Here is a 15,968-nt window from a genome sequence, read left to right as displayed (position 1 = left end):
GGGACATTATAAACCTGATTAATGAGGAAAATGGCCAATTCTTAAACATGAAAAGGGCAATTTCTAGTTTCTATGAATAGCAAGCTACCTGTAAAGTGCTAAGTCCCTCCAGCTTCAAATGATCGCATGTTGCAGTGGCTGCAATGAACACCATTCGGACAAGCTCTTGAAGATGCATAACAAGAAAGTCTGCCAAAGAAAACTAAATTAAGTCAAAGTTCATCAAAGTTCATCCATTGATTAAAACATAAGAAGCTTCCTCCATGTTTTAAAAAAATAAGGCATGGTTATAGCTCAGTTACAAAATTCTAAATACCACCTTGTCTCTGATCAAGTGAGAAACTTGATCACAAAGATTTTCATCCATTATGGAAGCCATGTATCATTCAATGAAACTGAGCTCTGTAAGCTATAAATGCTCTTAAGCCCAAGGGGAGGATTGATCAATTTCCAAGGTTTTAGAGGGGTGAGGGGATATACCAGTAATAATAATAATTATTTAAAACTGGATCATTGGATAATGCAATTCAAGACCTTTTATTGGCTTAGCCATTATGGTATATGAGCCAATATACTATAATCTAATATCTGTACATTGTAACATCGGGTTTCTTCTTACAAAATAAAGTCAAGAAGATTTGTCTAATATCTTGGGGCATTTTTTTAAATAAAACAATTATTCCACTTGTGCTTGATGGATATGAGATGATTATAGCCAACTCGGCACTACGCACCTCATTGGCTATCTATCATCTCATATCCAACGTGCGCTCATGGAATAACTGTTAATAATAACATATTTAGTGTAATAGAAAAATACAAGCCCCAATTGTTAATAATAACATATTTATGCAGGATAACCAATTCAGTTTTAAAAACTGCTATCAACATGGGTCCTGCCTATCAACATGGGTACGTAGGAATGTGAATGACGGTTGACTGAGGGAGGTCTAGGGGATAAACTCAGGAAAGTCGTGGGGGTAGGGGGTACCCTGAGGTAGGAGGGAGGGAGGAGAGAATAGACTGAGGATTTGAGGTTACACCAAGGAAGGTGTGAGGGGTCGTCTGAGGGAAGTGAGGGGGGTAGACTAAGGAATTATTGAATGAAGGGGCTTGGTGAGAGAGAGGAGTTATCAGAAGGTTAATTGTTTATTCTAAAGGTATCTCACCCTCTCCAGTCTCCTCTCGCAATGTGCGTGCTACTACCAAATCAAAGTGACCCTGTTTTGATTGACAGACAACAATAATTTTCTTGATACATCCAGTTGCAAACACTCTGGTTGGCCATCGCGGATCCACTTTAGGATGTGTTTCTTCAGGAGCTTCTCCTGCTGTCATTCCTCCGCCTTCATCAGCGTCACCTTCGCCTGCCTCTTCGCCCTCTATTTGTGTACCAAAGTTTACAACAAAACAAAACGCCATTTAAAAATATAATTTCAACATATCAACAAAGTAGAAATGGTAAATTGGCCACCGTTACAATTATAAAAGCTGACGTTTTGAGCGTTAGCCCTTCATCGGAGCAAATAGAGGAATTGTGGGTTGTGTGTACTTTTAAAGGCAGAAAATAGAGCTACGTGATTGGTGGGAACATGTAGCTCAAATCACGTAGCTCCATTTTCTGCCTTTAAAAGCACACACAACCCACAATTCCTCTATTTGCTCCGACAAAGGGCTAATGCTCAAAAACGTTAGCTTTTATAATTGTAACGGTGGCCAATTTACCATTTCAACTTTGTTGATATATTGAAATTATTTCGTTACCCCCACCGATGCAGCCCCAAACAGTTTATTTAGAAACTATCAGCCTTTATTCATTTAAAAATAATTATATTCTGATTCAGTTATCATAAGTAAAGGCTTTCCAACCAAGCTCTGAATGTTGTAATGAGTATGAATGCCTGTGACCATAGATTCCCTGCGACACTCCACCTAAGCAGTGTTTTCATGTGATTTCAAAGTGGCTATGTAGATAAACCAAAACAAAACCAGGTCCACGTGGGGGAACCAAAGCGATAAGACCCCAGCCATGATGGTTTACCAAACCAGTCTTCTGGAATCTGAACTCTTTCCTTGCATAAATACTTGAAAGTATTCTTACTATATCAACATGTACACCCTACCCAATGGGAATGTCTAAACTCTTGATCAAGAATAAGGGATCCATGTTTAAGACTAGAGGTAATGTATTTCATATACACAAAGTCTTCAAGTAACAGAAATATTTGATTTGATTTCTATAGAGATCAAAGTGCACTCTTTGCTTATTCAAGCCCCTATTTATATCCAGTTAACCACCAAAATATTTTATGTAAAATTTTCAACCTTGTTCTTCATCCCTCTTTTGAACCTCTGGTCCTTTTGCTACCTTGCTGCTTTTGGATGCAGACAGCACATCCCTGCAGAGTCCCAGCCAATGTGTTAGGTTTTGAGCTGCAAGTGTCTGTAGCATGCTGTTCAATGTGTCATGAATATCAGATCTCATGCGCGAGTCTGTTTCTGTGTCCAACATACCAAACAGTGCACCTGAGAGAAAGGGGATAAAAGATAAATGTGGTAGCAAGTAATCCATGCAAGATATATGACAACACATATACCTAGAGTAAGGCTAAATAACATTCTGGTTAGCGTGAAAAAAGTCAACCCTCTTCTAGATAGATCCCTTTAGAACAAACACCACGTGTCCATTTGTAGCAAAGTGGCTACTGCAGATGATTAAAACATTTAATCTTTGATGGGACAAATGAATTTTAAGAACACAATTTTAGAAACACTGTCACCTTCCAAGCCCTTGTCTCCTATGATGACAGCGTAACTTGACTGTTGTTGCTTATGAAGTTCTTCTCCTGCAGCTGATGCATGTTCACAAACTTCTTTTGCTTCTCGTTGGGATAGCTGACGTAAACAGGCTACTGTGGCTCTCCGCAACAATAAGTGAGGACTTGACAGGTTGGCACAGAGTTTACGTACCACAAGCCCGAAGTTGATATGACTTGGGGCGAACACATGAAGCTGTTGAAGGCAGTTAATTGCTTCTGCCTGTACTAAGGAATCTGAATGATTTTGCATGATGGCGCATGACACTGTGCATGACAAGCGCAGATCTCTTATGGACTTTGAAGTACCTAAAATCAAGTGTTTGTAACTTGTACTTAATGAAAATAATTTCATTGGATCTTGTCTATTAATAAGAGAGAAAGATCCTTAAAGAAGTACGAGTGGCACAGTGGCTCTAATCCTTTCTTCAGCAGTTTTTTCTTCCCTGTTCTTCACTTTCCCACACTTGCTAAAAACCAACACTACAAATTCTAAACACCAAATTAAATATACCTAACAGATGTCCACTGCTACATCTAAATTATATGACATACTTTAATAATAGGATTTAATTATTAGAAAGAAAGAAAGAAAGAAAGTCTTAAGCACTCCAAACAACAAATGTGTCTTGTTACAATGATAAGGTTGAGATCGGACATCAGCATTATCAGGCGCCTCTGGCAGCCGCTTCTGTCCATGTAACGATCTCACCTTCCCTCCCATCCCATCCCAGGGGTGGACATCCACCACACAGTAATCTTGTGTGTGGGAAATTAACGTCTCGTACCCCTAGCCCTGCAGGAGACGGGGCCTACGGTTTATTCATCCTTATCCGAGAAGACTAGAATATCTATCCATTTCTTGATATTATAGAAAGGTAGCAAATTCTCCTCACTTATTTTAAGACCATGAGTATTGGTCCGGCCAGGCCTCGAACCCTTGACCTCCTGCACAATACAATCCAGTGCTCTAACCAATTGAGCTAACCGGGAGGTGGTTAGCTCAATTGGTTAGAGCTCAATGTATTATTAAGCTTTAAGGTTATTAAGCTCAATGTACCTTGGGTTATGATAAAAAATTCAAGAGTTGGATTTTGTACAATTGAAATAACCCTTTAGATCCATTATACAATGCAGTGTAATCTCGAAGAGTTTAACCTCTTACCTTGTAATTCAGGTCCTATTGAGGTGATTAGTGCTGCTAAACATTTTCCAAGACACTGATGAACCTCTGTGATGGCTGGTGGAACAGTCATTACCAGATCTACAACTTGTTCCAATGTAGGATTAACATAGCTTCTAAACATTGGCCCTCCACAGTCAGCAATTAGAGCCAAGGCGTGCAGTGCCCATACCTGTGTCAGTGAAAAGAAATTGTGAAACTTAGATGACTGCTTTGTCACTAACAAATACAATACAAAAACCTTTTTTATGTATCAAAGGAGATCTAAGACTCTGTAGTGACCATCTTGGGTCAAGTGTACTCTTGAGCTAAGTGGTCCATAGTAATGTAGCTTGTTCTAGTTTCCCTTGCACAAGTGACTAAAAGTATTGCTTCTCTTCCCGGATGGGATGTGGAGGCACGGTGGCCTCATGGTTGGTGCGCTCGACTTCGGATCGAGTGATCCAGGATCGAGTGATCCGGGTTTGAGCCCCGGCCGGGACTTTATGTTGTGTTCTTAGGCAAGACACTTTACTCTCACAGTGCCTCTCTCCACCCAGGTGTATAAATGGGTACCGGCAATTTAATGCTGGGGGTAACCCTGCGATGGACTGGCATTCCATCCAGGGGGGAGTAAAAATACTCCTAGTCGCTTCATGCTACAGAAACCGGAGTTAAGCACCGGCCTAATGGGCCACTAAGCTCGTAAACAGACTTTACCTTTACCCAGGATGGGATGCCTTTCCAGTACAAATTACTCTCCTGTATTTCGTCTGGCTTCCCTAATAAATTGTTGGTTCCTATCTAATATACTTCTGGGTGGACTAGCTGTGAGAGTAAACTGTCTTGCCCAACAATACAACGCAATGACCAGTCCTGTACCTAAACCCTGATCCCTTTACCTGGAATCCATCGCCCAGATGTTAGACCACTGCATATCTCACTTGTCAAACATATTGAATTACATTGCTCATACCTGAACCAAGGATGATGAATTATCCTTGGCTAAAGCCAGAAGTATACTGACGCTGCTGTTAAGATGATGTCCTGAAGCCATTCCACCTACATAACGATGGATACAGCCCAAGGCAACAGAGTAGCCTGTTCTAGACACTGCATCCCTTGCAGCCTTTAATTGGTCGAAGATCTTCTGAGTAATGTTTGATGTGAGAACAGGGCTTCCAACAGCTTGTGCAATGCGTCCCAGGGCTTCTCCTGCAGCACAGCGAACAATAGGGTCTGAATTTGTTATTGCATTCTGTTGAGGTAAACAGACAATAAATAGGTAAAACTAAGTAAATCAAATACTCTATATGGATATCTAAATTAAAAGCAGAATTACTATCACAATCCATGCTTTTCAACTGAAGGACTGCAAAGATGAGAGACTTTTGAAAGAGTTACATAGGGAGTCAGAACAATGTGACAGTGTGCTAGCTGCACTGTAACTAAAGCAACCTTGTACTTTTAACGGATGGACACTTTACTCACCAAAACTAAATTAACAGCTGTGGTCCTTACATCTTCATCACCCAGACCAGTTTTTGCTTCAGCAATACCCTATTGTTAGAAAAGAATAAAATGCGCAAGAACTTTCACAACTCTAGTCTCATTAGGCATCCCTAGGATTCTTCAGACTTTTGTTTAGTCAAGAAACAAGTCAACCATAGAATCAAGGGAGAAAGACTATTGTCTCCACTGAGGTACGTTTGTTACACACCTGAATTTTAAGTCAAAAGAAAAGGAAAAATACCAGATTCACACTGAAAAATCAAAAAATAGTTAAATCTCTTGATGTGCCCAACTTACCTTTAAAGAAAACAAAAATGCTGTCAAAACATTTGTTTGTATTGCTTGTTGTCTAGAGGACTTTGCTTGACGAATACACTCAGCAAAATGAGATAATAACTGACTGCGATGCTTTTGAGCCACAAATGGAAACACAGTTCCAAACAGTTTAATAGATTCATCAATGACAGCCACACCCAAAGGTAATGGACCAGGGATGTCTTCTCCCTAAAATAGTAAAAAAAAAAAAATCAGATTGAAAAAGAAAGGATATAAATTTTGAGCTTGGTCATCAAATAAAAATAGATTCTGGAGTTACTCAATTTGTAATGAGCATGAGACAAAGAAAAAATCTGTGTCATTCATAAGGAACAAAAATTAATCCCCAGACAACAGATTTTCAATCCCATTTTCTACCAAAGAGCCACAGAGAACTTGGTGGTAAGTTTGGCTATTACACTGTACATGGTTTACAGATGTGCTCCTGGTTACACATGGTTTACACATGTGCACCTGATTACACATGGTTTACACATGTGCACCTGGTTACGCATGGGTTTACACATATGCACCTGGTTATGCATGGTTTACACATGTGCACCTGGTTACGCATGGTTTACAGATGTGCACCTGGTTACTCATGGTTTACACATGTGCACCTGGTTACGCATGGTTTACACATGTGCACCTGGTTATGCATGGTTTACACATGTGCACCTGGTTATGCATGGTTTACAGATGTGCACCTGGTTATGCATGGTTTACACATGTGCAACTGGTTACCCATGGTTTACAGATGTGCACCTGGTTACACATGGTTTACAGATGTGCACCTGGTTACGCATGGTTTACAGATGTGCACCTGGTTACACATGGTTTACCCATGTGCACCTGGTTATGCATGGTTTACAGATGTGCACCTGGTTACACATGGTTTACACATGTGCACCTGGTTACACATGGTTTACACATGTGCACCTGGTTACACATGGTTTACACAAGCACCTAGTGCTAAAATTAGCTTTATTTGAAGCATTTTGTGAGTGAAGGATAGCTGCAGTTGGATGTTTAAAAGGAAGCCGTGCTTAAAGTCCACTTACCTCTGGACAGCGTTCAAATATACAAGAGGGATCATGCTCTAAAGATCCTGACCCTGATGCACTGTTGGTTTGTAGCTGAAAGATTATTGAAACTATTGTTACTCCATGACAACATATTTATTTTAATTCAAAATTATATCTTGGGGACTCTCCCAAACTGCCCAGGGGGAAGTGGTCTAAAGAAATACTTTAATTTAACTCCATCAGTAGCACAATCTGCTTCTGGCATTTTTGAACATCTTGACCCTGTGATTATGTCTGTCCATGACCAAATTTTATTCTGTTCTGCAAAACTCATTTTGCTGTTATAACATGAAATGGGAAGATAAACCTGACTAATTGCACTGTTTTGTTTTGTTTTGTTACATAAAAATGTACAACTTACAGTCCTCGGAAAGAATTAGTCTCGAAACAAAGTTGTGTTACAAACCTGCTCCTCAACAAACTTGTGGTCTGTTTCTTGAAGCCACGACCCAAGAAGAATGGAATCATCTTTATGGCACACAGTTTTTAACAGAGATGTAGTTGTCATAGCAGGATTTTCTGCCAAAGTAAACTCTGCAACCAAGCTACGCAACAAAGAATGGAAACTTCCTACAAGATTGAAATCAAACATTTTAGAGAGTAAACACCTCTCTGAAGTACATAATTCACAGCTTAGCTATTACCGTATTTCTTCACCTATAAGCCGATCTCGGCTATAAGCCGAGACCCTGACTTTCAGGGTCTTTACGCTACACTCAAGCTGCCCAAAAAAAAAGGTAAAACCATCGGCTATAAGCCGAGAGCGAAATTATTGATTGTAACTGGCCATTTGAGCAAGCGAACCTCACGGAAAACATAAGAAATTGACTCACTAAACACAAAACCTAATGAATTACAATAAACACAAAAGAAAAAAAGCGAACCAATCAAGAGATATGAATATCAATTGATCCAACGAACTGTATAAATACTACCACGCGACAACAGATTAACCACAACAACAATAATAATCTCAGTTAAACGTTTCAAAGTATCAATCTATCGAGTATACCTTTCGTCGCTGTCACTTTTTATCATCATGCCTAAAGCACGCCGTTCCTCGTATAGTATGGCTTTCAAGATAAAAGTTATCGCGGAAGCTGAAGCGGTAGAAAACAACTCGGAAATCGCTCGAGAATATGGACTAAGCGAGTCCATGGTACGACGCTGGAGAAGAGACCAGGCGACTATTCTTTCCGGAGAGCTGAAGATGTCTGCAAAACGTGCGACGATGGGCCGTTTCACTCCGAAATATCCCGAACTAGACCAGCAAGTGATGGAGTGGTTTTCACAGCAAAGAGAACAAGGTTGGTATTTACTTTTCTGTCTAAAATTTTAAGAGTTTTTGAAGAGTTGAATGATATCGTCTTTCAGTGCGTGGGAAACAGAGACTTTGATTGGTCAGAAATATGTTGTTGTCATGACAATTTCATAACATGTCACGAAAAGAGTGCTGCAGTCACGAATCTACGGTTATCTCGCAGCAAAATAAGATTGTTATTTTATTTTTCGTAGGTATTGCGGTGAGTGGATTGATCCTTCGCCTTAAAGCTAAAGAGCTCTCCGATGATCCTGCTTTCAAAGCTTCCCGTGGATGGTACGAGAAATGGAAACGACGCCACTCGGTCAGCATGCGAACCAAAACAACTCTGGCCCAGCGATTGCCCGCCGATCTCGAAGAGAACATTGTGAGCTTTCATCGCTTCGTCATTGCAGCAAGAAGACGCGCCGACTACCCTTTATCCCGCATCTACAACATGGATGAGACACCCATGCGTTTTGAGCTGCCATCGAACCGAATACTGGAATTCAGTGGAAGCCGAACAGTGCCAGTAAAATCTTGCGGAGCGGAAAAGCGGAGCTTCACCGTCGTTCTTGCTGTTGCTGCCGATGGAGCAAAGGTGCCACCGAAAGTCATCTTCAAAGGCGTCCGTACACCGAGAGATCTGGTTGTGCCGCATCCTCTTCGTGTTTCCTTCCATAAGAAAGGGTGGATGGATGAACAGGGCATCCGAGAATGGATTCGACAGAGTTTGCCCCGTGCCGAGCGTTCCCTTTTGGTGTGGGACTCATTCCGAGCTCACTTGACCGATTCCGTGAAAGATGACCTGAAGCAGCGAAACATTGACGTCGCAGTTATCCCTGGTGGCCTAACCCCGGTTGTACAGCCCTTGGATAAGTGCCTAAACAAGCCATTTAAAGATAATGTGCGCCGAAAGTACTTGGCGTGGATGACATCTGGGCCATTTGAGTTTACCCCAGCTGGGAAGAAGAAGGCGCCAAGCAGAAATCTTGTCCTCAGGTGGATCAAGGAAGCATGGGCAGAGATACCCGAAGAGATGGTTGTCAAATCCTTCAAGACCTGCGGTATTTCCAATGCCTTGGACGGAACAGAGGACGACGTGGTCTACTCTGAGGAAACCCCAGAAGTAGATGATGAATACATAGAAGAGAACGAGTTCGACACAGACAGCGAAAACGAAACGGATGGCGAGTAAACCATTGGGTTGAAAGCCCTTGCACGTATCCGTCAAACGGCTCCTTTAGGAGCCACCAATTTCATAAAAGTGAATAACCAATATTCAGAAGTTATTTTTGTTGTGTTTTATTACTTCTGCTTCATTGCTAACTTGACTACAAGCCGGGGGGGTAAAGTTATTCAGCAACTGTATATTTTTAAAATGTAAAACCCTCGGCTATAAGCCGAACCCCGTTCTCCGTGAAAAATCTCCCAAAATTTTGGGTCGAAAACTGAAAAAATCGCTCGGCTTATAGGTGAAGAAATACGGTACTTAACATTTAGAGCATGGGGACCATGATGAAAACAAATAAAGGGAACAGAATTTTACCTCCCACATCATTCACTACGACACTCATACTCACAAACAACACCATCAGTCACACTTCAACAATAAAAACAAATCACATACATGATAAAGATGGATCCTGGCTCATAAAATTAATGATATTGTTCAAATCGTGCACCTTAATAAAAAAATCTGAGAAATATGAAATAGGTACTGTAAACTTGAAGTACATGTTTAATACCTTCATAGGATTTTGGTGGGAGAAGGGTCAGCACTGAGTACATTCTCAGTCGCACAATGGCAGCACTTGCTTTTAAGTGATTTCCATGCTGCTTGATGATCTGAGGTAAGCTGATCCAGAGAAAGAAAAAATATTGATAAAGAAGTTAAAGGTAATTTAGGGAAGATTAAAACCAAACCAATGTTTGGTGGCTTTGCCAGTGAGGTGTGGGGGTTGAAATGAGCTTTTTAAGGGTTGTGACTCTGTTGCCATGGTGACCTCATTGATACTAAGATGATAACTGCCCTCTTCTATTACCATAATTATTTATGGTGCTATTAGTGAAGTGTTTCGATGGTGAACTGAGCCAATTAAATTTGTACAAATTAAAGCACGATATCCATACATGGAGTAGCCTAAGAAATGCAACTCAACTCACAAGTTCACAGTAGATTAGAAATAGAACTAACCTTGGAAGCATTGCTAAACATGCATCTGTAGTGGCCAACAGGCGTCTAGTGAGATCATCACTTAGAAGTGGAGAGCAATTGGCACAAAAACTTGCCATTGCTGTACAACAACAACAAAAGCAAAGTAAATGATTCTGACAAAATTGAACACATTATCCTGAAGATATGGTTGTCTAATGTGCTGGACACTGGGTCACAGAGCTTGAAAGCAAAGTTTGCCTTTTGAAGATCAAGCTGTACTTTAACTTTCCAATGTTAACTTAGTTGTGAGAAATAAATTTCCTGTTAATACTTACAACACAGGGCTCCTGCACGGCATTCCAGAGTGACATGCCAAGTGTATGCATCACCTCTGTTCTTCTCTTGATCAAATTCCTTCACTGTCTTAGGAAAAGCACTTGTCCACAGAGCAAGCATCTGTGGCAAATGATGTTTGACAACTGATGGCCCTACCAGATACAATAACAAGTAATAATTTATCATTATCCATTAGTGCAAGTTTTCAGGACAAATCACAGAGAAAAGCAAAACAAAACCAGTACTGACAGTATTTTTTATTTGTTATTTGACAATAAATCCTTGTTCCCCTGGCTCCACAGATAGCATTGCTAATCGAGGCAGGCCAGGATAATCAGTAAAAGAGGAGGAAAATACACACAGTAAAAACTACAGATAAATAAATAGATGATAAATACGAAAACAAATTAAATCTACGGAAACAACTATGTGATTAATTCAAGTTGGCAGCGCATTATGTTGTGAGAGGTGAATACAGCTGCCCTAGATCACTTCTGACGATCAAATGAAAACTGCTCTATTCCTTTAACAGACTTAATTCTTACCTAAGGTCATCAATGCCCCCAACAAGATCCATCCAGCTTTAGCTTTGTGAAGAGCAAGTCTTGGATTCTGATTAGCAGTTTTTAGAAGCTCATCTGCTATGTTAAATACAACCTGGAAAAGACAGTTGTGAGATATCAACAAAATGATGGAGAAACTCTGATGTCATTTCCAAAAAATTAATATCAAATGTGAATGTTACATAGTGAGAATTTTTCTTATTAGAAAGTGTGACAGTCACTGTACCTTTCCTTTGGCATGAGGGATGCCCAGAGGACAATTATGAATTCCTCCAACAAGAGCGGCCAAAGTGTGTGCATACCCTCCGACTGCTTCCCCAGATGACTTGAGGGAACTGATACGATTGATACACCGGTCGATGAGGGGTGTCGCCTGTGATGGAACAGCAACTGTGATGCACCTCAGACACCAGGCGGCAAGCAGTTGAGAAGCAGGAGCTGGGTGCAGCAACACAGACAGAACATGATCCAAGAGGTTCTCCTGTATGAGAGACATGGCTGTGGTACTGAGCCCTTGAACTAAGCATCCCAGTTCTTGCAGAGCACACACAAGGACATGTTGTGTGCTGATCACATCATCCGTATTCTGAATAACACTGGCTGAGCTGCTGCCGTCTGATGCACTATGCACAGCATCATTCACCATATTCATTTGTTTCGTTATTAAGCTGCACAGTTCTTTTGCTGCATCTAACTGGGCTGGTTCACCAAGATGCCGTCCAAGCACAGCCCGCAAAATAAAGGAAATACAACGCCTGGAATAGACTGCATCTACATGAGTTTGTGTGGCTTTAGGACTGGAAAGAAGCTCGAGAACATTTTTCAAGATCAAGCTGATGTTCCTCTGCACCCACAGGCCTCCCATCTCAGTGAAAAATATCACATAGGCCTGAAAATCAAATTAGTCAGAGTGCATTAATTTCCAAAAATCACATTCACCTCAGAATTAAGAAACCAACTTGGGCCAAAACAACAAAGTCATTACCCCTCAAATCATGGCCCATCATTGCCACTTTCACATCAAGAAATCAAGAATCTTCTAAACAAATATTAATATTTGGGACACTCTAGAATTTTCAAATCTCTTCTAATCTTTGTCCTCAAGTATCTTTTTCCCCTCTCGATTTGTATTTGCCTTTTTAGTGTTCTTATATCTGAAATTACTTCAATCTTGAATCCTTCAATTTAGATGCAATTTGTAAGACAATTATAATTATAAAAACCCAAAATTTCTGTGACTTAATAAGCCAAGCTTAATTGCGGTAAGCAAATTCTCCAATAGTTCTTCCTTAAATAAAAGTGTTGTGAGTAGTGTTGTTGTTGACAAAGCTCCTACAATATAATTTTTCAAACTTGATAAACTTTTGACTATAATTACACACCTGAGTAACTCCCACTCTGACTTCTCGTGGAGCAATACTCTTCAACAATTCTCCCCCACTCCCTTTCAAAAATCCAATTCCTCCCCGCAGGAATCCTCCAGACATGTAGGCAAACACTTCTTCCAGACTGCAAGTCTTCCTGTTCTTGCCTGCTGCTGCTGTCACAGAAGGAGTCTGTTGTGTCATGGCCATTAATGAGCCAATCAGTTGAGCCACACAGACTCGTACATCATAATTAGAACCCTCCAAGGCTTTGAAACATGTTGATATTACACCCTCTAGTTCAGAGGTGTACAGGAAGTTGGCATGCTTCATTAACTCCAGGGCGCACTGAAATGTAAAGAAATTTTGTGCAGGTTATTGTGCTCCAATGTGACAAATCTCTGGGACTTGGATTTTCACAGTTTTTCAGTAATTTTCACTGAGATCCCACAAACTTATTACAAATACTGATTGAGGTGATGTGGTTTTAAATAAAATGTTTGGTATTTTTTACAATTTCCCTCATCCTATTTTCCATACATTTTTGTCAATTATTTTGTAATTTTTCCAAATTGGTCTCACTGGCAAGTTCCTCTTGGCCATCTAGTGGACAAGATTGCCCCGTAACTGACACACTGATCAGGTAACGTTATATTTACATCACTGTCATGCAATTCACCTAAAGACCAGTGTGAAAAAAAATCAAACTTTCCGACAATGACCTTGCTCAGGTAATCAAAACTTCATATCTAAAACTAAAAGACAACAGTCCTTTTAAAGATTTTTCTCAACAGCAATTTAATTATTTAAATTGCAGACTTCCTCTGAGCATCATTTTTTACTTAATTTGATAATTAGTACAATACCTTTGCTGCTGCACATCTGACTGACATGCTTCTGTCTGTTAAAGCTCCTTTGACAGCTTTGTAAATATCTCTGTGTAATACTGCTCCATTGCTACCGAGACCACTCAAAACTCGCTGCAGACTCAGCATGATTTCACAGCGTCCTTGAGACTGCAAGGTAAATCATGCAAAATAAACCATAAAAATAAACAACAAATTGCTACAGTGGAACAAAGAGGAATTCTTAAATACCTCTGCATTTTTCATGGCTTTAATAAGAGTCTGCACAGTTTCCTGATAAGATCCACCAGCCTGAAAAAAATTAGGAAAAATAAAAATCACCCTGAATTACTGGTAATATGTTTTTTTCTGGTAGAAATCATTGAATATATTGGTCTGCACATAAGAATGGTTTCTTCTCCCCACAATAATAATCAAAGAGTTCCTTCACAAATAATTTTTAAACATATTGAGACAGCTGAAAAAGTTGTGATGAATTCAGATTACCATTCGTCCCAGCTTCTCGTAAATGGCACCAATGCATGTTACTGCAGACCTGACAACAAATTCAAAACATTTTACTCAATGCAAGCATCATTATAAAAACAACACTAACCTCTCTTATATAGCAGCATACATTAAAATAATCCTATCATTAACCAGGATAGGTGGAGTTGTTTCAACAACCAACACTTATCCTGTGATAACTATTATACAAAACAAACGAACACTTATCCTATGATAACTATTATACAAAAGCTATGTTGTCACTGCCACATTTTCTAAGGTTCGTACTAGCTATGATCAAGAGCTTCTAATAAGTTTCTGGTCATTCCTTTTATACTCATGACGTTAATGTGGACGACATTGTAAGGTAATTTTAGATGCCTAGCACTCTTTACCTTTAACTCCTGAGATCTGATTGTCAATTCTCTCCTCTAGCTGCTACACATTTCCTTGTACGTTGGTTATGAGAATTTGGTGTTCAATCAAGGAAACAACTTCTACCTGATAAATTTGAGTATTCTCACTACCTGTTAACTAGATAATGCATGGATATTATAGAGAGAAGTTACATGTTAATCCCTTCTGGGAGTTTAAGAGTTAAGGGTTAAATGTTTTAAACACTAAGGCGCACTATAAAAGGAGCCTTAGGTCCCACTGGACCATTTGTCAATCAACTGTCGTGTGATGTAGAACTCTTATAGCCAAGTCAGCTTGAGCTACAGCTACTCCAGAGCAGTGAACAGCAGGCGCATTCCTCAAAATTGTTTTATGTCTTCATCACAATACAAGAATTTTTGAAATTTGTATTTCCTTTCTCCAATGGAAACTGTCTTTGTTTGTAACGGTAAATTTGAGATCGAAGTAGGTGGTTCGCACGTTGCTTCATGCCACCATGCTGGTAGAAGTAAACAATAGATATCTCATTAGCTCCTTTTGTTCGTCTACCAGCATTTAAATTTGACCCGCACACGTCAACAGTGAGTGACAAATGAGCCTAGGTGTTCCCAGGGAAGACTTCCTTATATAGCGCGCCTTCGTGTTTAAACTTACAGTTTGATGGGAAGGTAGGACTGTGAATCATCCTTGTACTTGACTGTGTCACTACACTTGTTGACTGTCTCATACAGTGTTGTGGTGTTACCAATACTGTATAACAGTGCAAAGCATCTGGAGAGCAGTTGTCTTGTTGGAGGTCCAAGGACTATAGTCAAATGTTTAGAGAGTTGTTCCTCAAGCTTCTGTTGACAACTTTTTACCTCTGTCTGTAAAAAACCAATACCCAAAACCAAGAATTTTGATAAAGATTAATACTTTGATCATTCAATTTGATTATTTGGGTGGACCTGAAAATTATTAATAAAGCACTGCTACAGTTCACTGTAAATACACAGTGAGTGGCTTTATTTCCCAATTCACTAACAAATCACTGGAATATGCCACTAGAGCAACTTGCCACAAACACAGAGCCGACTTTGATTTAAAACTGAACAGACGACTAGTAGCTCTACAAAGGTTTCACGTCGTTATTATCTATCATTATCATCTCATGTTCTTTTTGTACAAGAGTTACTGAATCATACTGGTCGCGCTCGACAGTGGCAAACTGGCCTTTCAATTCTTAAAAACAAGGATCAGTTGCCGTCGGTAACGTTGCTCAGAAATATCGTTGTAAAAACTAAGAGGGTTTCGCATTTCACGTGCGTGTTCACGGCACAGATCTCCTAAAGAATAAAACAATAAAAAACAGCTGAATTTGATAAGTGTTATTGCTGCCTCACCTTCTTGACAGTTGTAATGTTATCTTCCAGATTTCTAAGCCATTCGTAGATAAATATGGCTTTTTGATTTGGTGGCGTTCGGCCATACTCCTCTTCATCATAAATCAATGTCGGTGTGTCGAAATCCATGTTGTCAACTGCCCGCCACTTCAACAGAACTTTCCATTTACAGTAAGCTCTTTAGAGGTTTGTCGTCCTCCTCCATTTTGGCTACAAAACGCGATGAT

General features: G+C 39.9%; 1 protein-coding gene across 1 annotated transcript in view; it reads right to left on the bottom strand.

Moving 5' to 3' along the window:
- LOC111330392 (HEAT repeat-containing protein 5B-like) overlaps positions 1–15,968 on the bottom strand; it is a 25,556-nt gene extending 9,588 nt beyond the window's left edge. Inside the window, exons 1-21 of the mRNA XM_088724836.1 lie at positions 15,742–15,968; positions 15,014–15,225; positions 13,964–14,012; positions 13,709–13,768; positions 13,478–13,627; positions 12,630–12,959; positions 11,474–12,136; positions 11,230–11,341; positions 10,684–10,836; positions 10,388–10,487; positions 9,939–10,048; positions 7,297–7,460; positions 6,867–6,941; positions 5,788–5,994; positions 5,470–5,538; positions 4,955–5,236; positions 3,982–4,171; positions 2,781–3,125; positions 2,326–2,526; positions 1,170–1,382; positions 89–189 (exon numbers count right to left, since the gene is read on the bottom strand). Of these exons, the coding sequence (XP_088580962.1) occupies positions 89–189; positions 1,170–1,382; positions 2,326–2,526; positions 2,781–3,125; positions 3,982–4,171; positions 4,955–5,236; positions 5,470–5,538; positions 5,788–5,994; positions 6,867–6,941; positions 7,297–7,460; positions 9,939–10,048; positions 10,388–10,487; positions 10,684–10,836; positions 11,230–11,341; positions 11,474–12,136; positions 12,630–12,959; positions 13,478–13,627; positions 13,709–13,768; positions 13,964–14,012; positions 15,014–15,225; positions 15,742–15,870 (3,915 nt within the window). The 5' untranslated portion in view covers positions 15,871–15,968. The remainder of the gene's footprint in view (positions 1–88; positions 190–1,169; positions 1,383–2,325; positions 2,527–2,780; positions 3,126–3,981; positions 4,172–4,954; positions 5,237–5,469; positions 5,539–5,787; positions 5,995–6,866; positions 6,942–7,296; positions 7,461–9,938; positions 10,049–10,387; positions 10,488–10,683; positions 10,837–11,229; positions 11,342–11,473; positions 12,137–12,629; positions 12,960–13,477; positions 13,628–13,708; positions 13,769–13,963; positions 14,013–15,013; positions 15,226–15,741) is intronic.

Source organism: Stylophora pistillata, chromosome 6, assembly GCF_964205215.1.
Source record: "Stylophora pistillata chromosome 6, jaStyPist1.2, whole genome shotgun sequence".
Lineage (NCBI taxonomy): Eukaryota > Metazoa > Cnidaria > Anthozoa > Scleractinia > Pocilloporidae > Stylophora > Stylophora pistillata.
Note: the sequence above shows the minus strand (reverse complement) of the source record. Positions and strands in the feature narration are given on the sequence as shown.